The 25,211-nt window shown below is 37.2% G+C and overlaps 1 protein-coding gene across 1 annotated transcript in view; it reads right to left on the bottom strand.

Moving 5' to 3' along the window:
- The window catches only part of LOC140144234 (uncharacterized), a 30,720-nt gene extending 6,044 nt beyond the window's left edge, over window positions 1-24,676 (bottom strand). Inside the window, exons 1-11 of the mRNA XM_072166050.1 lie at window positions 24,498-24,676; window positions 18,224-18,514; window positions 17,434-17,517; window positions 16,268-16,431; window positions 13,053-13,161; window positions 12,024-12,164; window positions 9,352-9,497; window positions 6,199-6,356; window positions 5,918-6,021; window positions 5,130-5,198; window positions 1,919-2,029 (exon numbers count right to left, since the gene is read on the bottom strand). Coding sequence (XP_072022151.1) covers window positions 1,919-2,029; window positions 5,130-5,198; window positions 5,918-6,021; window positions 6,199-6,356; window positions 9,352-9,497; window positions 12,024-12,164; window positions 13,053-13,161; window positions 16,268-16,431; window positions 17,434-17,517; window positions 18,224-18,514; window positions 24,498-24,663 — 1,543 coding nt within the window. The 5' untranslated portion in view covers window positions 24,664-24,676. The remainder of the gene's footprint in view (window positions 1-1,918; window positions 2,030-5,129; window positions 5,199-5,917; window positions 6,022-6,198; window positions 6,357-9,351; window positions 9,498-12,023; window positions 12,165-13,052; window positions 13,162-16,267; window positions 16,432-17,433; window positions 17,518-18,223; window positions 18,515-24,497) is intronic.
- Window positions 24,677-25,211: the final 535 nt, after the last annotated feature.

The raw sequence follows: 25,211 nt of genomic DNA, 5'->3' as shown, positions 1-25,211 counted from the left end.
AATGGGGTTACCTGAATTTGAAATCTATACATCCTGTTTGGGAGATTACATCTTCCATAGTAGGTTTATTGTATGGATTTCAAGTGGAATAGCCCATCCACCACAAATGGGCTGTAATGTCGGCATTTTCACTTTTTGAAATTGGACAGGCAACTTTTCCTCAAAATAAGCTTTACAATGATATATTACATGGCAGCTGGCACTGTTGCTTGTTTGCAAGGTAGTCAAAATCAGCAAGAGTTGGAAACTCCTTTGTTTTCTATTGGATCATATCTCATAAGAAACTCTGCCGACATTACAGCCCATTTGCAGTCGGTGGTCACATAATATTATTAGTACCATGGACATATGATTTGAACTCAAGGCAGTTCCTAACTGCATCACAGATTGGAGTCAAGCCCAAAAAGAAATCAACTGCACCATGTCAGCCCTGGTTTAAGCCATGTTAACCCTAAATTCATAAATAATAGGGATCGACCAAGCACCGATCATGACCGATGGTCGATCGAAAGATCGAACTAATTTGTTTCTATCGCCTAAGTCATGTTAACCCTGGTTTAAGCCATGTTAACCCTGGTTTAAGCCATATTAACCCTGGTTCAAGCCATGTTAACCCTGGTTTAAGCCATGTTAACCCCGGTTTAAGCCATGTTAACCCTGGTTTAAGCCAACCCTTGCAAAAGTTATCAAGCGTGCTTGTTTAATTGCGATCCATGTGATATGTATCGATAGCGTACGTGCAAGCTTAAGTTAAAGACACAGATTATTGTTCAGTGTTAGATTTTTACCAATACATTGTACATACTGAGGTATACTTTTTGGGTCTTCATATGACAAGCCAATAAGGAGGTCTGACACGACAGACTGCAAACAATTTTAAAGATACCAATTATTTGTACACCTGTTTATCGTTAACAAAGCCAGATACCGTATTTCGTCAAATAGTCGCCCCCCCTCAAATAAACGCCCCACCACTTTTTTCTACTAAGATGTTTCAAAAATTCGATATTTCCATGCTATCTTGTGTAGTAAGCTTACCAAGTTGCTCACATGGTCAATAATAGCAGCAATATATGGCGAAAATCTGCATTGGAAACCCGGAAGTGAACCAAAAGTCGGTGTCAACAGTTCATACTTCGTCATTTTAGCGTGACTTTTAAGCTTACCTAATGATTTTAACGGGAATTGTCGTGCTAAAAATGACCTCTAATAAACGCCCCCCCTTGGGAAAATGTAACGCCCCCGGGGGCGTTTATTTGACGAAATACGGTATGTCAATATTAGAAGTAGCAACCAATAGCTGTATCTTTTAGCTCGTATATAAGAACTCATTTGTTGAAATCGTTCAAGAAATAAAGACACAGTGATCAAAAATCTCCTGGAAGATGCAAATTCAAAAGATGCAGATTGCTCCATTGAATGTCCTATTGATTTATACACAAAGCATTCTCGAATAAGCGAACTAGCGCCATGTTTCCACTGATTAGAACATGAAATACAACTTTTGATTTTGTTCTTTCCTTGGGTTTTCAATCACTGTTTCTTAAATTCTCATTTGATTTCAACAAAAGAGGTCTTCAATCAGAGCTAAAGAGTAAAGAGTCAATGTATAGAGGTAGTCATTGTGACATCAACGCCGCCATCTTGTGGGTACAGAGTGCCTTGTTGCTAAGATCACCGCGTTGACGCTTGTTTGAAGAGGTGCATCAAGCGCTGCGACATCCGCGTAATCGGGGGCGTAATGTCGGCGCATGGCATGCAGAACAGCCGTACCCACAAGATGGCGGATCCCGCGGAAAAGGCTGACAGCCTCTATTGGATGCAATAGCTCATTGCTGCCCTGACCAGACATAGCAGTATATGACATAAAAAAGAAGTGCAGAATTTGAACTTGTTTTGTGCACAAATCATTGGTTACCGGGTGTGGCATGCTTGTTACTGGGTGCGGCCTGCAGTGGCATAGGGGTAGAAGCAGTTGGATATGGGTGATGCATAGGGAAGCCTGGTGGGGGTAAGCCATGCATATATCCTGAAAAATACAAGAAACCAACGGGTAAGCCATGCATATATTCAAAGAAAAAATACAAGAAACACAGACTTAGACAAGAAACACTGCACTAAGCCATGCATATATATTCAAAGAAAATACAAGAAACACTGACTTAGACAAGAAACACTGGGGTAAACCATGCATATATTGAAAGAAAATAAAAGAAACACACTGACTTAGACCAGAAACACTGGGGTAAGCCATGCATATATTCAAAGACAAAATACAAGAAACACACTGACTTAGACAAGAAACGCTGGGGTAAGCCATACATATATTCAAAGAAAATACAAGAAACACACTGACTTAGACAAGAAACACTGCAGTAAGCCATGCATATATTCAAAGAAAATACAAGAAACACACTGACTTAGACAAGAAACACTGGGGTAAACCATGCATATATTCAAAGAAAATAAAAGAAACACACTGACTTAGACAAGAAACACTGCAGTAAGCCATGCATATATTCAAAGAAAATACAAGAAACACACTGACTTAGACAAGAAACACTGGGGTAAGCCATACATATATTCAAAGAAAATACAAGAAACACACTGACTTAGACAACAAACACTGGGGTAAGCCATGCGTATATCCAAAGAAAATACTAGAAACACTGAATTTTTTACAAGAAACATACATATATTCTGATACTATACAGGAAACACAAAACAAAGGGTAAGCTATGCAAGTATCTTGAAAAATACAAGAAACAATGACTTAGACAAGAAACGTTAACACAGAGGTTAAGTAATGCATATATCACAAAAACATGGGTTGGACAAGAAACACAGGTAGTACGATATATTTTCTCAAAGCACGGTGGCCCAATGGTTAGGGTGTGAGTTTCATAATCGAAAGGTTGCGGGTTTGAGTCAAACAACATTTTTTTTTATCACATTGTATATACAGGGTGTCCCCAAAAAAAGAGGCCCCTCATTGCGCCCTTTTTCTCCTATTTCTGAAAAGTTGATTAAACATATTTTGGTATGTGAAGAAACCTTTAATCGTTAGCTTTAATAATCCAAAACAATTATTTCAATCGGCTCACAACTTTTGAAGATATGCCCTTTTGAATAAAAGTACCCGTTTTTCACTCTGTCCACGGATAGCAAACAGAGTAAATGGGATGGCTCATGCTGTGGAGTGGCCTGCACGATCACCAGACCTCACACTACTTGATTTTTTCCTTTGTGGCAAATACCAAGATCTTCGCAAACGTATTACTGAATGCATTCGCAAGTATCCGGCGACTAACGATGGATGCATAGCATAATTGATGCAATGAGGACCAGGGCTGAAACCTGTATTCGCCAAGGAGGCAACCAGGTAGAAGGCAGAGCAGCACAGTAAACTCACTTCAGAAGAACCAAAGACAAACCAAACAGCCTTTTAGGGCTACCTTTTATCCTAAAAAGAGAAATGACTTATATTGTAAATGAAAAAAAGAAAAAAGAAAGCAAGAAACAACAAATTATTGCAAGTAAGAAACATTTATAAAACAAAGAGGCATAAATAACCAAGAAAAAATAAGTAATCGCAAGTAAAGCAAAAGAAGTCCCATTCGGCATCCATTTGACATACAAATTAATGACACTATTAACAAAATCCATTGCCCATAAACCCACCGGTAAAGCCCATTCCATAAATAAAGTTATTTTATAAAGTTATCATTGAGGAATGTTTGATATTCATGCATGGTATGTGTACTCCTTTCAATCTTTGAAGTAGCCAAACCTTCTCCGTGGACAGAGTGAAAAACGGGTACATTTCTTTAAAAGAGCATATCTTCAAAAGTTGTGAGCCAATTGATATAATTGTTTTGGTTTATTAAAGCTAACAACTTAAGGTTTTTTTACATACCAAAATATATTTAATTAACTTTTCAGAAATAGGAGAAATAGAGGGCGCAATGTGGGGCCTCTTTGTTTTGGGACACCCTGTATATCCTAAAAAAACCCATGAAGCACAAACTTTGACAAGAAACACAAGGGGTAAGCCTAAGCACACACATTGAAAAAATACAAGAAACATAGACAAACACAAGACACACAAGGGGTACACCATGCATATACCATAAAGAAAATACAAGAAACATCTTAGACAAGAAATACAGGGGGTAAGCCATGCATATATTCAGAAAAATACAAGAAACATAATAGACATACTGGGTAAGCCATTGCAAATAAATATCCAGAAATATGCATAGAATTAGACAGCAAACACAGGAGGTAAGTCATGCATATTATTCTAATATCATTACATTGTAATAGTCAATGAGGGTTTTTTGACGAAAAAAAGACATCCTTCACAAAAACATTTCTTGGAATTTGAGCAACTATATTACTGATAAGGGTGGCTGTTGAAACAAGTATTATTGTAAGACCAATCTCTTTTAATGTTTTTGTTGGTGTTTGCCTTTCATCTCTTTCGTCAAAATACCCTCATATAGAGGCAAATGCTTGTAGATGGAATTCTACATTACGGTTTTCCACAAGGCTCAAATCAGGGACCTGTAATCTCATTATATTGCTGCAGTCATATCTAAGTGTACTCACCCATGACTGGTTAATGTGGGCTAATTTGACTAGTGGTATTAAACATCTGGGTCTGTATCTATAATGGTATTCCCCAAGGCTCAAATCAGGGACCTGTAATCTCATTATATTGCTGCAGTCATGTGTACTCACCCACTGGTTAATGTGGGCTAATTTGACTAGTGGTATTAAACATCTGGGTCTGTGTAACTATAATGGTATTCCCCAAGGCTCAAATCAGGGACCTGTAATCTCATTACATTGCTGCAGTCATGTGTACTCACCCACTGGTTAATGTGGGCTAATTTGACTAGTGGTATTAAACATCTGGGTCTGTAACTATAATGGTATTCCCCAAGGGTCAATGCAGGGACCTGTAATCTCATTACATTGCTGCAGTCATATCTAAGTGTACTCACCCACTGGTTAATGTGGGCTAATTTGACTAGTATTATTAAACATCTGGGTCTGTGTAACTATAATGGTATTCCCCAAGGGTCAATGCAGGGACCTTTAATATCTATCTAAGTATTACTCACCAATTGGTTGAAGTTGGCTCACATGAGTTGTAGTAGTATTCACCATATGGGACTGTGTCACATTATTTGCTGCAGGAAGTTAAAAGTCAACAAATTTAAAAAGAAAATAAATGCTGTAATTCTCAAATGAACCATGACTTTAAGTTAGCTCCTGGAGCACTCATAGCAAGGACTAGTTGTTTCCCTCACATATGTTGTGTCATAATGGAATGCGCTTCTTTGTTGTTTTGGTACAAATAACCCAGTAGTTGACACCAACAGCTGGTGTTGGCTGTTGTCACCACATATGTGGTGTGGCATTCCTCAAGGTTCAATTCATGGACCTCTTATCTCATTACTATGTATACTTACTTGTACTTGTTTGTTGTTGTGGTACAGGTAAATATCCCAGTAGTTGACCAGCCACAGCAAGTGTTGGCTGTTGTCTCCACATATGTGGTGTGGCATTCCTCAAGGTTCAATTCATGGACCTCTTATCTCATTATTATATACTTACATGTACTTGTTTGTTGTTGTGGTACAGGTAAATATCCCAGGAGTTGACCACCCACAGCAAGTGTTGGCTGTTGTCACCACATGTGGTGTGGCATTCCTCAAGGTTCAATTCATGGACCTCTTATCTCATTACTATATATACTTACATGTACTTGTTTATTGTTGTGGTACAGGTAAATATCCCAGTAGTTGACCACCGACAGCAAGTGTTGGCTGTTGTCTCCACATATGTGGTGTGGCATTCCTCAAGGTTCAATTCATGGTTCTCTTATCTCATTACTATGTATACTTACATGTACTTGTTTGTTGTTGTGGTACAGGTAAATATCCCAGTAGTTGACCACCGACAGCAAGTGTTGGCTGTTGTCTCCACATATGTGGTGTGGCATTCCTCAAGGTTCAATTCATGGTTCTCTTATCTCATTACTATGTATACTTACATGTACTTGTTTGTTGTTGTGGTACAGGTAAATATCCCAGTAGTTGACCACCGACAGCAAGTGTTGGCTGTTGTCACCACATATGTGGTGTGGCATTCCTCAAGGTTCAATTCATGGACCTCTTATCTCATTACTATGTATACTTACATGTACTTGTTTGTTGTTGTGGTACAGGTAAATATCCCAGTAGTTGACCACCGACAGCAAGTGTTGGCTGTTGTCCTAACATATGCGGTGTAGCTTGTAATGGCTGGAGGGTTTGTATTGGCGTGGACTGCTCGTCTATCACAACCTGAGGAGAAAATACACCCAAATGGATTAGGAATACACCCAAATGGATTAGGAATACACCCAAATGTATTAGGAATACACCCAAAAGCATAAGGAATCAGAGGAGAAAGAAAGCAGAGAGAGTACAACCAAAGTCCCTGTGTATTATATGATGTAAGTTCTCGCATATTCATGAGGGCCGATTGTTCGATCGTGCCGTTGCTAACAATCACACCAGCACTGCATGCCTTCGCGTGTACACGATAGAGCGTTGCGTACTTTCGCGATAGACCGTGAAAATACGCAGTAATTGCGTAGCAGTCTCGCCTGTCGCATTTCATGGAACAATCGGCCCTCATTAGCTGGTGATGCTGAGACTTTGACTGGTTGTACGCTGTTTTCTTAGCACTCCTCTGTGTTAGGAATACACCCAAATGTATTAGGAATACACCCAAATGTAATTCAGGCATGAGGAGAGGAGGAAAAATTAATTATCTCCTATACTTTTGTAAAGAGGTGAAATTTGAAATAGGAGAAATTCATCCTATCCGAGGAGAAATCCCATCCCTGTGTATTAGGAATACACCCAAATGTATTAGGAATACACCCAAATGTATTAGGAATACACCCAAATGTATTAGGAATACACCCAAATGTATTAGGAATACACCCAAATGTCTCTGAAATACACACAAATATGTCCATCCATGACAAACCCAGTGTAAAGTCACTCACCAGTACAGATTTAGAGATAGGAACCAATAAACCAAACAGATATCAATAGAAAACAGAGGAATTTTAAGACCAAATTTCCATTTTTGTGTAGATTTTTTTCAAGCAATTATGGCATGTGACACATCAATTTAAAGCTTGTTTTAAGGCAATTTTGACTGATGCAAAACCTAAGATTCTTAAATGTTCAACTTTACACCCGGTTCCTTGATGGTTACAAATGTATTAGCAATAGAAAATGTCTCAGAAATACACTAGGAATACCCCAAACTGTCTCAGAAATGTACCCAAATGCATTAGGAATACTTTTGACAATTTCCTGTCCCATAGAAACTAATGCAGAAGAAAAAAATGGGGTGACTTTCTGATTATTTGACCTGCGATTCGGGCTGAAATTTTCCAGTAACCCTGATCAGCTCCCTTTAAAAAGCATGCCATGCATATAGCCGGTACATTATACCTGCTGAATAGCACATACCTGCTGAATAATAATAATAATAATAATAATAATAATAGCGACAAGGCACATATCCACTCAATTAAGAGCGCTCAAGGCACTAAAACAAAAAACAAAAACAAACAAGACAAAGAAAATTGGAACTAAATTAAGAAACATAACTTAAGAATTAGAGAATGTCTCTGACATAAGATGAGTTTTTAACAACTTTTTAAACACAGTGACATTTTTAGCAGTTCTAATATAAATAGGCAGTTCATTCCATAGGCGTGGAGCTGCGATTGCAAATGATCTGTCACCCCATGTGCGGTTGGATTTTCTTTCTTGTAGAAGTTGCATGTTTCCAGATCGAAGCGTGCACGGGTGGGAACATAATGTGAAAGGAGTTCAGATAAATATGACGGAGCAATATCATTAATACATTTATATACAATCAACATAAGTTTAAAAACAATTCTTTGTGTGACAGGAAGCCAATGCAGTTCCTTTAGGATTGGCGTGATATGGCAATATTTTCTGGTGAAAGTAAGAATTGACGGCAGTGTTTTGAATTTTCTGAAGGCGATAGAGTTGGTTTGCTGGTAATCCATAAAGAAGTGCATTGTTGTTATCCAAACAAGAAGAGATGAATGAGTGAATAATTTGTTCAGTAGCATCGCGACTTAGGTATTTGCGGATCCGGCTGATGTTACGTAGTTGAAGCGCTGAACAACGAATGACATTAGAGATATGAGGTTGCATGGTCATGTGAGTGTCAAAAAATGCACCTAAATTGCGTGCTTTTGGAAGATAAGGCAATTGCAGAGTCACCGATGCAAACATTTTCAATATTGATTTTAGAGAGCTGTTGGTGGGATCCGAACAGAAGAAATTCGGTTTTATCATCATTTAACTTCAAGAAGTTTGATTTCATCCAATTACGGATTTCACTGATACAGATTTGAAGAGAAGCAATTGCAGAATTAGCACTATGTTGAGAAGATTCAAATGATAAATAAAGTTTATGTGGTCGTCCGCATAAACATGATAATTCAATTGATGGCGAAGAATGATATCCCGTACAGGGTAGGTGTAAATGGTAAACCACTGAGGTCCAAGTACAGAGCCTTGAGGCACAGAATAATCAAGAATGGTAGAATGAGAAGTAGCATTGCCAATGCGAACATATTGCGGCCTATTTGTAAGATATGATTTACACCAGTCCAGGGCAAGATCTTGAATGCCAAGGTAATAGTGAAGACGGGAAAGAAGAATATTATGGTCAACAGTGTCAAATGCAGCACTTAAATCGAGAAGAATCAAAGCTGAATAGCACACATGCTGATTAATAGCACACCTGCTGATTAATAGCACACCTGCTGATAGCACACCTGCTGATTAATATCATACCTGCTGATTAATAGCATACTTGCTGATTAATAGCATATCTGCTGATTAATATTATACATGCTGATTAATAGCATACCAGCTGATTAATAGCACACCTGCTGGTTAATAGTATACCTGCTGATAAATAGCATACCAGCTGATTAATAGCATACATATTAAATATATGGTAATATTGAGGCAATTTTAGCCTTTTAATGGTGTGTATTTATAATGTTTTTGAATGATGTCTTGAATAAGTGCAATATTTTATTTTCTATCAACAGCAGTTGCTGTATTTTTCCTTGTTAATATTGATAATATATTTTTTAATGTTTAATTGTTTTTAATATTGTAAACCACTTGTAATTTGGCCTGAGGGCCACGATTTGTGTGTGAATAAAATATACTATAAAAAAAAATACATGCTGATTAATAGAATACCTGCTGATTAATATCATACCTGCTGATTAATAGCTTCCTGCTGTAATGTGTCCACCTGCTCTTGTGTTAGCAATTGTGCCTGTGGCTGCTGAGGCATTTGCTGTTGCTGAAATGGCTGTTGCTGTACTTCCTCTTCTTCTTTTTCAACTGTGATGTCTGAAAATCCTGTGTGATCAAGAACCAAAATGTATTAGGAATGTGTTGGGAATACACCTACATTAGGCCAAAAAAAAAATATTGTTGTGTTGTCCTCAAGTGTGAAAATGGGAAATTGGGTCGGACGGTCAGATTTTTTTATTTTTTTTATTTTTTTTTTAAACCTTCAGTTTTTAAAATTCCCCTCAAATATTAAATAATGCTTCTTCAATTAGGGAACATTTGTCAATTTTGACTTCTGGATTCCTGTTAGACATCAATTAAAGACTAGTCTTTCAATAAAATATTAATTTTAAGTGAAAAACATTGAGTTTTTGAACAAATCTGTAAAAATCATTCAAAAAAAAAAAAAAAAAAAAAAATTACGACAACTTAGGGCAACACAACAACTTTTTTTTTTTTTGGCCTTAGGGTGCATCAAACGCCCCTCATGTGAATCAATTTTTTGTACCTTGTCTTAAAATGTGCCACTTGTTAAAATATTAACCTCCACAAAATTTAAATTCATTCCAAAGTCATCTATGGGGTCCACCGTGGTCCTTAAGTTTGGGCAAGAACTTTACAGTAAACACAGCAATTAAACGTAAGGCAGCAATTTTAATTTTTGTTATTTACAGTTATTCAATATTGGCTGACATATGCATCGTTGCATTAAATTGGTACTTAAATAGCTATATTGGACCATTTTTATAGTTTCTGAATATTTAATAAGGGATTGGAAGGTGATATGAGAAAGTTATTGTTTAAAAATGTAATAGCTGCCATATGTATCAATATGCTTAATTAAACATTTTGTTACTATTTCAATATATTTTAACTTTTAGCATTAGAAGTGTCAACAAGTACAGATCAGCATTGATGACAAAATGAGCAGCATAAAACTCTTCCTTTTGGAATCATTTCCATTGGTCATGTGATGAAATGACTTATCCATAAGGTTGTATTCTTTGCATTCTGTTAGTTGTCATGCAGCTTACGCTTTTGTAGATTTAGCATCCAGGGTTGCCCGATGTACATACATTTTCCTTTATGGGAACAACTTATTTGCCACAATCTGCTTATAATATAATGGGCAATTCCAGTTGAAATCCATACACCACTAATTGTAGACATGACCTTAGTCTTTATCACAGGGGTGTGAATTTCAAATGGGGTTACCTGAACGAGTGACTCCATTTGAAATCTACACTCCATGTGAGGGCCATTACAGTCACTTCTTCCATAAGGGTGTGTGGTTTTCAATTGGAATAACCCATTTATAGAGTACAAAAGTCAGTTTGATATCGTTTATGATCACTGCATAGTGACAAATCCGAAACAAGTTTATCCCATGAGAACTACTTGCTGATTGGTTACAAGAAGACTATTGTGATTTATTGAGCCAATCAGCAACATGGTTAGAATGGTGGTAGGTTAACCCCATAAGTACTACCTGCTGATTGGTTACAAGAAGACTATTACGATTTATTGAGCCAATCAACAACATGGTTAAAAATTGGGGTAGAGCTGAAGAGGATCAAGCCTAAAAATTTAGGTGCTGCATAGAAATTGGTCACTCAGATGACATAATTAACCAATTATGATTGCTTGATTGAAAGTCAGAACTTCTCAGGCAGGTTTGAGCCACATTACCCCTGGTTTGAGCCATGTTACCACTGGTTAAAACCACATTAACTCTGGTTTAAGCCATGGTAACCCTGGTTTAAGCCATGTTACCTCTGGTTTGAGCCATGTTAACCTTGGTTTATGCCACATTAACCCTGATTATAGGATGGCAATCTAGTATTTGCTAGTATGCGGAATATCTGTGACACAATCTGACAGATTGACGTATTGTCAAAACTGGCAACCAAATAAGTATGCTACTGATGTAATAACTTAAGTTTCAAGCACACTTGCTTATTGTGCAATTTCAAAAACTGTCTCCTTTAAATTTTAACTGGTTTGATAAGATTGCATCATACTGTATAAGTGGTAATTTTCGCGTACAGTTATTTTCGCGATTTGGAGTGAGAGACACATTTTCGCGAATGTTATTTTCGCGATTGGCTAGTCCTTCCCTATACGTGTAATACATTATTGCATATATTCGCGAGGTGTTATTTTCGCGATTGCAGCTCCAATCGTGAAATTCGCGAAAATAAAACCCTCGCGAAAATTACCACGTATACAGTAATACAAATAGAATACAATTTTGTGCTACATCTATATTTGCAGTGCACTTTTTGTGTTTCAAATCTTAGAGTCACAAATTAAAAAATTTTCCTTCCCAAAATCCTTTGCAACATGGTGCATTACCTCATGACATCAAATGACACACACTTTGTATAGGTATACCGGTTCCCTTTCTTTTCATACTGAGAACACACTGGCTAAACATGGGTCATAGTGAAGAAATAAACATATTTTGCAGGATCTGGATATTAATTGAGGAACTTTTTGTCACTATCGACCCATTTTGCATGTGATAGCAAATCAGTACAGACTATTTTTGGAAGAAATGCATTGTGGGAAGTGTATCTGGTATTTACTTACCTGCTTGTATTTGACGTATTGTCCGATGTAGTTTCTTGGTTACTGGTTGCTTAACAACTGTTGTCATGGTAGCAGTAGGTTGTGTGCTGGTAGAGACTTCTTCTGTCATCTGACCACTATTCTGTGGTGCTGGGATGTCAGCTATTCATGAAGTAGAAGTACGAGGTGCAGATATTTTAACGAAAATAGATTAGTGAAAATGGTATATTGTCACAAAAAAATTTCGGGTAAAAAAGTGTTTTTTGTGATTTATCAAAAACTGAGCAGAACATTTTTGATTAAATAAGGATTCCTCATTTAGTCATTTCCTTTCCAAATATGTATAGTTTTATATACTTTGGACTTTAACTTCAGAAATAATGAAGTCGGAAAAGGTCCATGTTCTCTCCCATTACTTTGCCCTTAACATATTAAAACATTCCTTTGTTCTCCCTAGGAAATACATTTGTGTCCCCCAAGGTTCAATTTTGGGACCAACAATCTCACCTGCTGATGTAAAGAGTAGTTGCAACAGCAATCGGTGCAGATGCAGAATCATCGTTTAGGAATACACCCAAATGTATTAGGAATACACCCAAATGTATAAGGAATACATTACACCCATTTAGTCACCCAAGTATATTCGGAATACACCCAATCTATTCCAGTCCTCCTGTCCTGTTCAGCGACAGGCTTTCGACTCTCTCCCAGATGACAATACAAACAGAGTCAAAAGCCTGTCGCTGAACGGGACACGAGGACTACGCTTTCAACTCTCGCGCGCGTAGGACCACTGAAAGGAATTGATCGCCGTCTCTCACGTGACCAATCAACCTAATCAGTCGCCTGATGATGTCCGATGGTTTCAGACGAAACATCATGTCAACAAAACGCAAGTTCCAGTATTTGATTTAATTTCTGTATTTTTGTTTTATCAACTGGATGAATAATCTACACCAAGGTATGTATTAGGAATACATCCAAATCTATTAGGAATACACCCAAATCTATTAGGAATACACCCAAATGTATGAATACACCCAATCTCACCTGTTGATGTAGTGGCAAGAGCAGCCGGTGCATCATCGTTTATACCTGGCGGGTACACTGAATCAGGATATACATGTGTCGCATTGGCACACTTTGTGTTGCCTTTGTCCTGAGGTTACAAACACATCAATAAAAGAAGGAAGTTAATGTATTTTAAAGTAGTAAGTACAAGTAATTTAGGACAACAATCGCTGTCAACATGTGTTGGAGCACCTCAGTGTAAATGTCCAAACATATATCGAGGGTTGAGAGCCAGAAAGGCTCAACTTACAATCACCTACACCCACAAAATGAGCATAAAGTCGCTAGGGCACTATAGAAGATACAATCCATCATGACAACATTCAATAGAAAACAAGAGACATTCATTGTATAGGAAATATTGATTTTTGAAGACCAAAGGAAGGAGCAAACTTTATGCTCATTTTGTGAGAGCTGGTCATGGTGAGTTACAACTTTCTGGTACTGAACCCTCGATATTATGCATTTCAGCTTCCAGTCTGACCTTCAGCCTATTTACCCTGTACCACATGGTTCATACTTATGCAGCATTAATGGTTAAGCTACAGTATGAATACTCATGTAACTATGAGATTCTCCATGGCTCAATTCAGAGCCCTCTTATCTATTACCTGCATGAGTAGTAAGTGTATGTGTGTAATGGGCCTCTAATCTATTACCTGACTTTTCTTGCAATGTTTCTTCAGATCCGACGAGCAAGTGAAGCCCGTATGGTGTTTTTTTTTCTTGTATGAGCTCTTATGCTCTATGGGATTCCCCAAGGCTCCATTCACGGACCTCTAATCTATTACCTGACTTTTCTTGCGATGTTTCTTCAGATCCGACGAGCAAGTGAAGCCCGTATGGTGTTTTTTCTTGTATGAGCTCTTATGCTCTATGGGATTCCCCAAGGCTCCATTCACGGACCTCTAATCTATTACCTGACTTTTCTTGCGATGTTTCTTCAGATCCGACGAGCAAGTGAAGGGGGCGCAACACTAAATCACTACGCATTTTATGTAAGAACGAAATTCGGCTAATATAGTCCATAGTGAGTATGAGATTGTAGAGACCATATCTACCGACATGTTCACTTTAAATCACTCAATATTAGCTCATATGAATTCGACAAGTGTCTTCAATGATAACATGCAGAAAAAAACCGGACATTTTATCTCAAAAGCAATTCTCTGTGGCGGATGAAGACAACTTCCGATTTTGAAATGTGAGTGGTGAATTTAGTATATTTTTTGGCCATATTTTTTGCACATGAAATAGCGAAAAAAGTCAACGGTCATCGATATATGCCGACAAAAGTTTTGGAATCTACAGAAACAGAGCTTTAATTTGATACCAAATTTATTTTGCCAAGTATTGCAGGGACGTCAGGAATGGCGCTCGAAGTAGGCCAAAATCACACGTTATCCTATGGGACGCTTATTTAGTGTTGCGCCCCCTTGTAACGGCCGTCGTTATGAACGCGTTCTTTTTACATTCTTCGCGTAAAATAAGAAATGCGCGTCATGAAATGTGTTCTATTTCAATCATGATGATAAACAAGGATTACGAAAAGTCACCCTGATGAATTATTTTTGGGAAAAATGCTTTATTGGCCGAGCAGGCGCCTGCAAAGTCTAGAAATTGTACCCAAAAATCTTCAAAAAGGCTCAAAAATGGGTTTTAAAGTTAATAGGCATTGTTAATCTGCATGAAGCCGTTTTGCTGCATATTCAGTAGGCCTATGCAAAAAGTTCATAATTGTTACTACTGAAACAGGGGGGGGGTGTTTATACTTCACACTCATTAACAAGTGCTTTCCAAAACAAAATGGCAAGACAGATAATCTAGAAAAGAAATTAAACTTGGTTCAAAGACGTGCTTAAATTGTTGTCTGTCACTAGTTTTAGTGAGTTTTGTGCAAACTCTCAGCATATTGGAGGAAAAGTCGAAATATGCGATTTTCCGCGTTTCGGCACTGATCTTTAAAACAACATTTCTCTTGAGCGAAATGTACTAGAGACATGAAATTTTCGGTGTTGAGCTACAAATTTTCTCTAATTTAATTAATAAGTGACAAATGTGGATTTTAAAACTTTTAAATCCTTATAAGGGGGCGCAACACTAAATCACTACGCATTTTATGTAAGAACGAAATTCAGCTAATATAGTCCATAGTGAGTATGAGATTGTAGCGACCATATCTACCGACATGTTCACTTTAAATCACTCAATATTAGCTCATATGAATTCGACAAGTGTCTTCAATGATAACATGCAGAAAAAACCGGACATTTTATCTCAAAAGCAATTCTCTGTGGCGGATGAAGACAACTTCCGATTTTGAAATGTGAGTGGTGAATTTAGTATATTTTTGGCCATATTTTTGCACCATGAAATAGCGAAAAAAAGTCAACGGTCATCGATATATGCCGACAAAAGTTTTGGAATCTACAGAAACAGAGCTTTAATTTGATACCAAATTTATTTTGCCAAGTATTGCAGAGACGTCAGGAATGGCGCTCGAAGTAGGCCAAAATCACACGTTATCCTATGGGACGCTTATTTAGTGTTACGCCCCCTGAAGCCCGTATGGTGTTTTTTTGTATGAGCTCTTATGCTCAATATATGGGATTCCCCAAGGCTCCATTCACGGACCTCTAATCTATTACCTGACTTTTCTTGCGATGTTTCTTCAGATCCGACGAGCAAGTGAAGCCCGTATGGTGTTTTTTTTTGTGTGAGCTCTTATGCTCTATATATGGGATTCCCCAAGGCTCCATTCACGGACCTCTAATCTATTACCTGACTTTTCTTGCGATGTTTCTTCAGATCCGACGAGCAAGTGAAGCCCGTATGGAGTTTTTTTTTTGTGTGAGCTCTTATGCTCTATATATGGGATTCCCCAAGGCTCCATTCACGGACCTCTAATCTATTACCTGACTTTGCTTGCGATGTTTCTTCAGATCCGACGAGCAAGTGAAGCCCGTATGGTGTTTTTTTTGTATGAGCTCTTATGCTCTATGGGATTCCCCAAGGCTCCATTCACGGACCTCTAATCTATTACCTGACTTTTCTTGCGATGTTTCTTCAGATCCGATGAGCAAGTGAAGCCCTTTTTACATCCCATGCACATGTATGGTGTTTTTTGTATGAGCTTGTATGTGACTATATAAGGGATTCTCCAACGCTCAATTCAAGGACCTCTAATCTATTACCTGACTTTTCTTGCGATGTTTCTTCAGATCCGATGAGCAAGTGAATCCCTTTTTACATCCCATACACTGGTATGGTCGTTCTTTTGTATGAGTCCGCATGTGTAGCTTCAGGTTACTGCTTTTGATAAAGGCGCGTCCACATCTGCATTTGAAAGGTTTCTCACCTAAAAAAAAAATTGGATAAAATCAAATTTTTGAGGTTACAACATAAAAAGTCCAAGTTTTGGAATATTTCCCCAAAATATCAAGAGCTATCAAGAAGCAATGAACCAATACTAAGCTTATTTGTACTCATTTTAATGCATTCTTCATGCTGATTCCACATATGGCCATGCGTTTTATACTGGGTACACCAATAGGGTGGAGCAGTACTTTTGTGCGAGATTTTTTGTACTAATTCTTAGTATTTTTAAGTCAAGGGTGTCACCTACCTAGACAAATTACCTATCAATTTAAAGCTTTTGATGAGACCTTTGTATTGATACCATAACAATTTATGTAGCATAAACCATTCTAAAGTTATTTTGGTTTTAGTGAAAACATGACAGGGTGGAGCCGAGGATTGATTTGGAGGATTGATATGTAAATTTAACTATAAATTTCAAAAAAATAGGGGTATATGTGATCAAGCAGAATCAGTCGGAAGTCGGATATTGATTTAAGATACAGCCAAACAAAGGAAATAATTTATTTTGCTCTCTTTTATTTTGGAAACACTTCAACTGGTCATATATATCCCAAGTAGGTAATGATTTATCCAAGGAGCAGAGATATTAGCATTTCTAGGGCTGGGGTACTTTACATACCCTTTGAGATGTGGACTTTTAATCCAGGGGCAGTATATCCCAAGTAGGTAATAATTATCCAAGGAGCAGAGATATAGCATTTCTAGGAATGGGATACTTTGTTTACCTGTGTGTGTCCTTTCATGTAGCCTGCACTGCAGTTGCTGCTCCTACCCCTGACTACACTGCAAAATATTTTTCACCCCCGAGATTTAATTTTCACCCCATGTATTTGGATTTTCTGGAAGCTCGAGAGTGAAAAACACGGGAAAACAACCCCTGACTTTCGGGCCTTAATGCTACCCCTGATCCCAAGTAGGGAATGAGTCATCCAAGGAGAAGAGATTAAGCATTTCTAGGGATGGGATACTTCGTACATACCTGTGTGTGTCCTTTCATGTAGCCTGCAGTTGCTGCTCTGGATAAATCCCTTTCCACAGTGACTGCATTTGTATGGTTTTTCTCCTGAAAATTGTAATAAGTAAACAAATTTCATGAAAGATAAGTTTTAATTGAAAAGGTCATAAGTGAAATCACTTTCCATTCCTAGTCCCTGCTTTGACTTCTCAAATTTGCAGTGGGGAGGAAATCAGTGTTTACTCAGAGGCTGTATGTCGCTAATTTAGCCAGTGAAAATTGTATTTGCCGCACACAAATTTGCAATGCTGTATCACATTAATTAGACACTTTGGCGTACCCAATTTCCAGCGAGAGTAAACACTGGAGGAAAGGATAGTTTTGTTCTGAACTTTTAGGGCCTGAGGATCTATTATCTACTTCATAAACCTCTCAAAGTTTGTTTTGTATTAAAATTAGTGAATCAATATCTTTTAAACAACTCATCAAACCTAAACAAACTTTTGCACTGAGAAAGAATATCAGCAACGCTGGGGTTCTATTTTGGGACCACCAATCTCGCTCACCTGTGTGTAATCTGACATGCTGTTCCCTGGGGTTCTATTTTGGGACCACCAATCTTGCTCACCTGTGTGTATTCTGACATGCTGTTCCCTGGGGTTCTATTTTGGGACCACCAATCTCGCTCACCTGTGTGTAATCTGACATGCTGTTCCCTAGGGTTCTATTTTGGGACCACCAATCTCACTCACCTGTGTGTATTCTGACATGCTGTTCCCCAGGGTTCTATTTTGGGACCACCAATCTCACTCACCTGTGTGTATTCTGACATGCTGTTTCAAATTGCTGCTGTCTGTGAACTTCTTTCCACAGAACATACAATTATAGTCCTTGTTGGGCTTGCTTCTCTGACGGGGTTTCTTGACAGGCGCCCCCGTTGGTGACAAAGATACAGGAGGCGCAGATATTGATGGCTGAATGATGAGCTCTTGAGTAGGGATTATAACTGGTTGGTGGTGCTGTTGTAGTTGGTGCAATTGATGGTGCTGATTTGGTGCACTTTGGAATTCTCTGATGTGTACTTGGACAGTGTCCTGCGGAGCAACTGTAAATAAAAACATGGAAACAAGAATTAAAAAAGGGCTTCAAGTGGCCCCTTGCAAAAATATAGGAGGCCATGCGTTTTGAGTTGGGGGATTTTTGCCGGACATTGCATATTTTTGGGAAATCGCGCCATTTTTTGTTTATAATTAATTATTTCAGTACCTGTACATGCTACTATAGGCAAAGTATACATATTCTGAAAGGAAATTTCATGAGGATTCCAAAAAGTGCAGTTATTTATGATGCAGGGGCAATGCTAAGAAATATATATGAAGATAAAAGGAAAAATTAAAAAAAATTGCCAAAGATCAAGTGGTCCTATTTTTAAAATGCCTTACCCTACATCAAAACAGACTCCATTTTTGCATTCCCCACATCAAAAGCTTTCAGAAAATATATAGTTTCACTTCGCTACCTGTTATGGTGCTCAAATTGTGCAAGGGTTAAAACGCAGCATACGCAAAAAAGCGGTGCTGAATTTGATGAAATTAACAAATCATGTTAGTCTAGAAAAATTAAGTAATTAAAAGTACAAGAATGATATATGTACGTATGTATATGAATTCAAGTTGACATTACAACGAGTTATTCACAGTATTTTGAAATTTGTTGTCCAAAATATGAAGTTTGTAGTAAGTTAAAGTTGCACTTGTATACGATATCACAGTCAACAACAGGATTTAAAATAATAAGATTTGCAGAATTTCAGATCTATATTTTGCAAGTTAATCCCAATATGCAAAACAGTTTCTTTTGGAATTACTGTCTCCTGGGAAAGTCTTATACAAAATTACTTTATGTTCAAGAAAGATACAGGTACCGGTACAAAGAATCGCAAAAACTGAGATGAAGTCAGTGCTATTTTAAATACACATGTATGTTCAACTGATGTACATTGAAGTGACTTTATGTAAATGTAATTGTAGTCTTTTGAAATTGTGAAGACCAAGGGGGTTAGGTGGTTGAGCCATCCCCCACCTGATATGAGTTGGTTAGCTAACTCACCTCCCCCCAAATAAATGTCAAACACCCCTATAACCAACCCCTTCCCAAAGAAAATTTCCCCCCCCCCCCCCATAGTGTGAAATTGAAAATTGGCCTGGTAAGTGGTAAACACAAATGTTCACCTTAATTTTGGGCTTAAATATAGTGTACAATAGCCATTGTTTTGCACAACAATCACACCAGGTAATCACAGGGTCAAATGATGGCTACTAGGAATTTGTTTGTCTTTCCCCCTTCAGAAAACTTACCATGATGCGCCACTGAACATGTAAAATACATGGACCCCCGAAAAAAAAAAAGGATATTTACCAGGACCATGTAGGTAAATTAAGAAGGTTATGTTTGTATCTTAAATATTTAAATCTGAGAGTGTAAATCAAATCAGAAATACAATCCTGATAAGTTTTCGCATAAACTTCACGGAAAAGAGCATATCCTGAGCCGCTATTTCTCGAGCAGCCATATCGTAAGTTTCGACTCCACCCTGGCTAAATAATTCAATTAAAACCCTAAAACTCGAAAGATTACACATTCAGAATACTTAATAATATCCAGGCTTGTCATATTTAGGCAATTTGACTAATTTTGGGCAAAGAAGCAAATCAGAAACAACATATAAACAAGCTGGAGCAAACATTAACACAAAAGTGCATATCATGGGCCAGCATATCATGGGCCGACTCCACCCTGACATTTTTTTTTTTCAGCTGCTATAACTTTTGAAGTATACATGCTATATTAAAAGTTAAGGTACCAATTTGAAGCACTCACTAAGAGCTTTAATTTGGTATATAATTTACCTATGTAGGTATCTACAGTAATTAAACAATTTGACATTTAGGCAACAAATTCTGCGCAAATGTCCGGGCTCCAGCCTATGAGACCCCCAACTCATAACATGTGGCCACGAATAAATATGGACATTTTGAGGAAAAAAAAACAATATTGGGCCAATATAAAGAGCAAAGATAGTAAGATATGCATTTAGTGTTCCCCAAGGTTCAATTTTGGGACCACCAATCTCCTGAGTAGGGATGATAACAGGGTGGTGGTGCTGTTGTAGTTGATGCAATTGATGGTGTTGACTTGGTACTGAATTTCCTGATGTATACTTGGACAGCTAGTGTCCTGCAGAGCAAAACATGGAAGAACTAAACAGCGCTTCAAGTGGCCCCTTGCAAAAATATGGGGATAAATTTGGAGATTTTGAGGAAAAAAACAACATTGGGCCAATATTTATAAGGGAAAAGGGCAAAGATAAGATTGTCATATTTTTGAAGTTGGTACCAATTGGTGCACATTTGGAAATTTGGTTGAAATGACCTCCTTTTGTACCCTTTTGGTAAATATTAATAGTGATGATAGTTTCATACAAATAATGAGAAATATGTCCAAAACTCTGTCTCAATAGCATAATTTGGGTTCTTTTGGGATTTAGATGCAACAAATACAGTAATCTACAAATATCATCTTGATCAAAAAGACAGTTTAGTATTGTTGTGTTGGAATATACATACACAAACATGGTTCAATTACCGTACCGAAAGTAAACAACCTGCACAAAATAACAAATTATGTCCAACTTTTGTCACCATAGCATTTAAAGTTTTTTGGGAAACTAATGAAACCATATAGGTAAAAATGGATATCATGGCTTCTGTTCCACATAATTCATTAATAAACATTCATAACCTCATTAATAAACGCGATGCGTGCGATCCAATCATATTTTATTATTTGCGAAAACGCGAACGCAAATCGAGGTCATTATACTATATTTTACTAAGGTGAAGAGATTAAAGTGACGGTTATGAATGAGGTTAATAACTTTACATCGGTATATGTAGGGCATTGTGAAAAATCTAAACATTTTGCTTTGGACCTCGGAATATCCTCGGGCTCGCCCTCGGGATATTCCTCGGTTCAAAGGCAAAATGTTTAGATTTTTCACAATGCCCTCCAAATAACCGCGCTTGCAGTTATTAACCTCTAATTATTGCAACATGTTTATAAAGCTATAAAATTATTGAAAAAAGTCATGTTTACTCACGAGTTAATCAAAAATTGCAAATGAAACAACTGCTAAATGTGACTAAGTAGCATTTTCTGTCCTTGACATGTTGCAAGTCATTTTTTGAATGCCAATCTAAATTGGTCAAAAATAATGGAAAGTTATGAACATAGTGATTTAGTTGTACGTCATTTGCTACATTATAAACCTTACTACTTATCCCAATTATCTTTAACAATTAAATTAAAAAATGTTTTTGGTTTCCTATTAATACACACATTTTCTTACATTAAAAAGTGTCATATTAAAAGGTCATGACAAAAAGTTATCCTTTTTTTCACTTTTTATTGAAAGAATTCACATGTATCAACACATTAAAATAGTTTGCAATTGGTCTGGGAACACTTTAAAAAAATACCTTGACTTGCTGTATTGTGTTTTCTGTCATGATCGCAATTCCAGAATCATGATGCATTATGGGTAATATTTGCAGATTTTTGTTTTGTTTTTGAGATAAACACAAGGAGGCTGCAGTGCATTTGCAATGGTGGCAAACTTTGCACTTCCTTCAAAAACATGTTACCGTAATATTTCCTGTGAAATACAAATTTTATACAAATTTCCTGTGAAGACAAAACTATTGCAGCGAAATTCCAGTACCGGTACAAAATGTTTTACCTCATTGAAAATGTATAGGGCCATAATGCACCATGATCTGGAATTGCGAACAGCCCTGCTTATTGTACGGTAGCCTACATATTAAAGGCCCATTCAGTGATTTGCTCATCCGGACGATCGTAAAAATCATCAAAATTCAGATTTTGGTACCTTTGTAATTGGCATAGATGTGCTAACATAGCCTGCTAGTGGTTCGGGTCGAAAGCCGTGTATTTTAGACAAAATAAAGCATTTGCATGATTCTGGACTTTTGATACTGACAGTACAAAAGTCCGACTCGAGATCGAAAGAAGCTCACTCTCACGTACCAACACGCGTTGCGTATTGTTTCTACTACTTATTACATCAGTAGCTACTATTTTAAACAAAATACACAATTTTAACTGTTTTTCATTGACCGTTAGTTTGCCTCGGTGACTAATTGCTTATTTTGTTTTCTACTACAAAAATTAAGCGTCTGTTTTAAATCAATTTAGACTCTACTTCCCCTGTGTTAGAAACACTGGACTAGGAAGTTTTTCCAGTCGATTGGTGGCGCACTGTACGAAAATCTTGATTTTCTCGAGTCGATCTGAGTTGAAGTAGAAAACCTTTCTAAAACTTCTGTTTTTTTGACTAATTTGTCGATGTATTCAGGGAAAAGTGGTTTAATGAAATTCTGTAGACTTATTCTTTATTTCTAAGCAACTCTGACAAATTTCCATTTTTTTAAATGTTCCTGTGAAATCACTGAAAGGTCGCATGTCATGAGGTGGTCCATTTTGTGTTACATGGTCAAAATGGTCCAAAAAATTATTTTTAAATATGTTATAGATATTGTAAAACTGCAACATCTCATACCATTTTTACCTCAAAAATGTTTATCGTTTTGGCGTAATTGCCTAATACATAACTAATTAGCCCATACGCCGCAATGTAAACCAAAATTTTCAAATGCGTTTTTCTCAAATTGGACCTTATTCACATAAAATACCCCACAACAAATGTCTGAAGTTGGATTTTGTCCAATGTTCCAGAATATGTTCACAACATAGTGGTGCATCAGTCTCACCCTTCAAAAAAAATGTATGTTATCGCGTTCACGATATATACAGGGTGCGTCAAAAAAAGTTGATATTTTTTAATTAAAATTTAATTAATCATTCATATTTTCCCAACACTACTTCCTACCATTTTCATAATGCAAAAATTAATTTCCTTGTGCAATTTCCTTTCAGAAAATACATACATCATGATACAGTGAATATTAAAGGAGATATGGACCTTTGCAGTTTTTGCATGTGATTGCATTGACTTCTGTGCATTTAGAGGCAACCCGTGGTACAAAATGTAATGAGAAACTAATATGGAATATGAAATTGATCAATTTTGAAGTCAATCTTGTTTCTTTGAGTAATTGGCTCTAAAATGAGACATTGAAAAGCTCAATATGCCAAGGAGTTATGAAGATACAATAATTTATTCAAACAAACACTATGGAAATCTTACATTTTCCTATGCTAATACATACTCCTCACCCACCTGCTCCTCACCCACCTGCTCCTCCACCCCATCAATTTTCAATTCCAGCTGATGCCATTTATTTAGTTTGACTCACTTTTCAGTACTAGTTTACACAGTTTTAGCCCTGTTCTTTAGCTTTAAAATGAGACCCAAAGTAGCTCAATAGGACAAGGGGTTGATTCAAAATGACATTTTTCAATCGCCTACATTCGAAAAATTGTAACACCTCCACCTTTTTTGGGTACCAACTTGTGACATGCGACCGAAAGGGCCTTTAACAGTTTAACACGTAGTACAGTACAGTTTTATAAACTACACATTTCGAACATGACATGACTCCGAGTTTCAATTATTCATTTTCTATGCATGCATTGGTACAACACATACTGTTCACTCCTCCTTAGGGAAGCTGACGAGCAGGGATGAGATTGCATGCAAAAAACATTATTTTGATTCCCAATCTGGAAATGGGTGTGAAATGGGAAATGCTTCTTTGAATTTGCTCTTTTAAAAGCTCTTCATGGTTCAAGTTGATGATTGTTTTTTAACCTGTAGTCTAAGTTAAGGGCCAATTCTGGAGACATGTGATCTCACGATTAATGAAGTATAGGGACTTTACATCATCAACAAACATTTTATTGCAACAAACAGTTTATGACAAACTTTACATTACAGATTGTTTTGATCTGCACAAGTGGCAACACTGAAACACAAAAGTTCGCCATGTTGAAAAAATAGTTGCACTAGAGCCCAATCAAATTTTACATCCAAATCGCCGTCAAATTACCTGCTTGTTTCCACACATTGGCCTCTGAAATTGGATTGATTACCGTCATGATATTATTAGCAACATCTTGATGTGCATCTCCCTGCAAAGCGTGAAGCAATGCGGTTGCAACTAGCACTTCTTCTTCGTGATGTTCGTGAACGCGAAACTGATCATGGGCGGCCATCTTGTCTATTTAGTTGTTCCGTGTGCGTAACTGGTTCTTTCTTGACTTCATAATTAGGTTGCAAGAGATATTGGAAACCAGCCAGTTAATTACAAAGTGGATCCGATATTTTTGTTGTGCAGTAATTTTCGCTGCTACTGCAAGTGATAACTTCACCGTGGATAATTTTCGCCAGCCCATAGGGCTGGTATCTAATTCTGAGATGGGATTTGTGTACACTAAAGATTAGCTAAGATTATAGCCTTCTTCTATTGGTATGAATTATTATTTTTAATTCTTGTGGTGGAAATGTTTTTGATGTCTGCTAATTCGATTTGCAAGGAAAAGAAAGTATGTTTTGCCGTTTCAACGAACGAAATCGATTGAGTATTGGATAATTTTCGCCAGCCCATAGGGCTGGTATCTAATTCTGAGATGGGATTTGTGTACACTAAAGATTAGCTAAGATTATAGCCTTCTTCTATTGGTATGAATTATTATTTTTAATTCTTGTGGTGGAAATGTTTTTGATGTCTGCTAATTCGATTTGCAAGGAAAAGAAAGTATGT

Source organism: Amphiura filiformis, unplaced genomic scaffold (genome assembly GCF_039555335.1).
Source record: "Amphiura filiformis unplaced genomic scaffold, Afil_fr2py scaffold_46, whole genome shotgun sequence".
Classification (NCBI taxonomy): domain Eukaryota; kingdom Metazoa; phylum Echinodermata; class Ophiuroidea; order Amphilepidida; family Amphiuridae; genus Amphiura; species Amphiura filiformis.
Note: the sequence above shows the minus strand (reverse complement) of the source record. Positions and strands in the feature narration are given on the sequence as shown.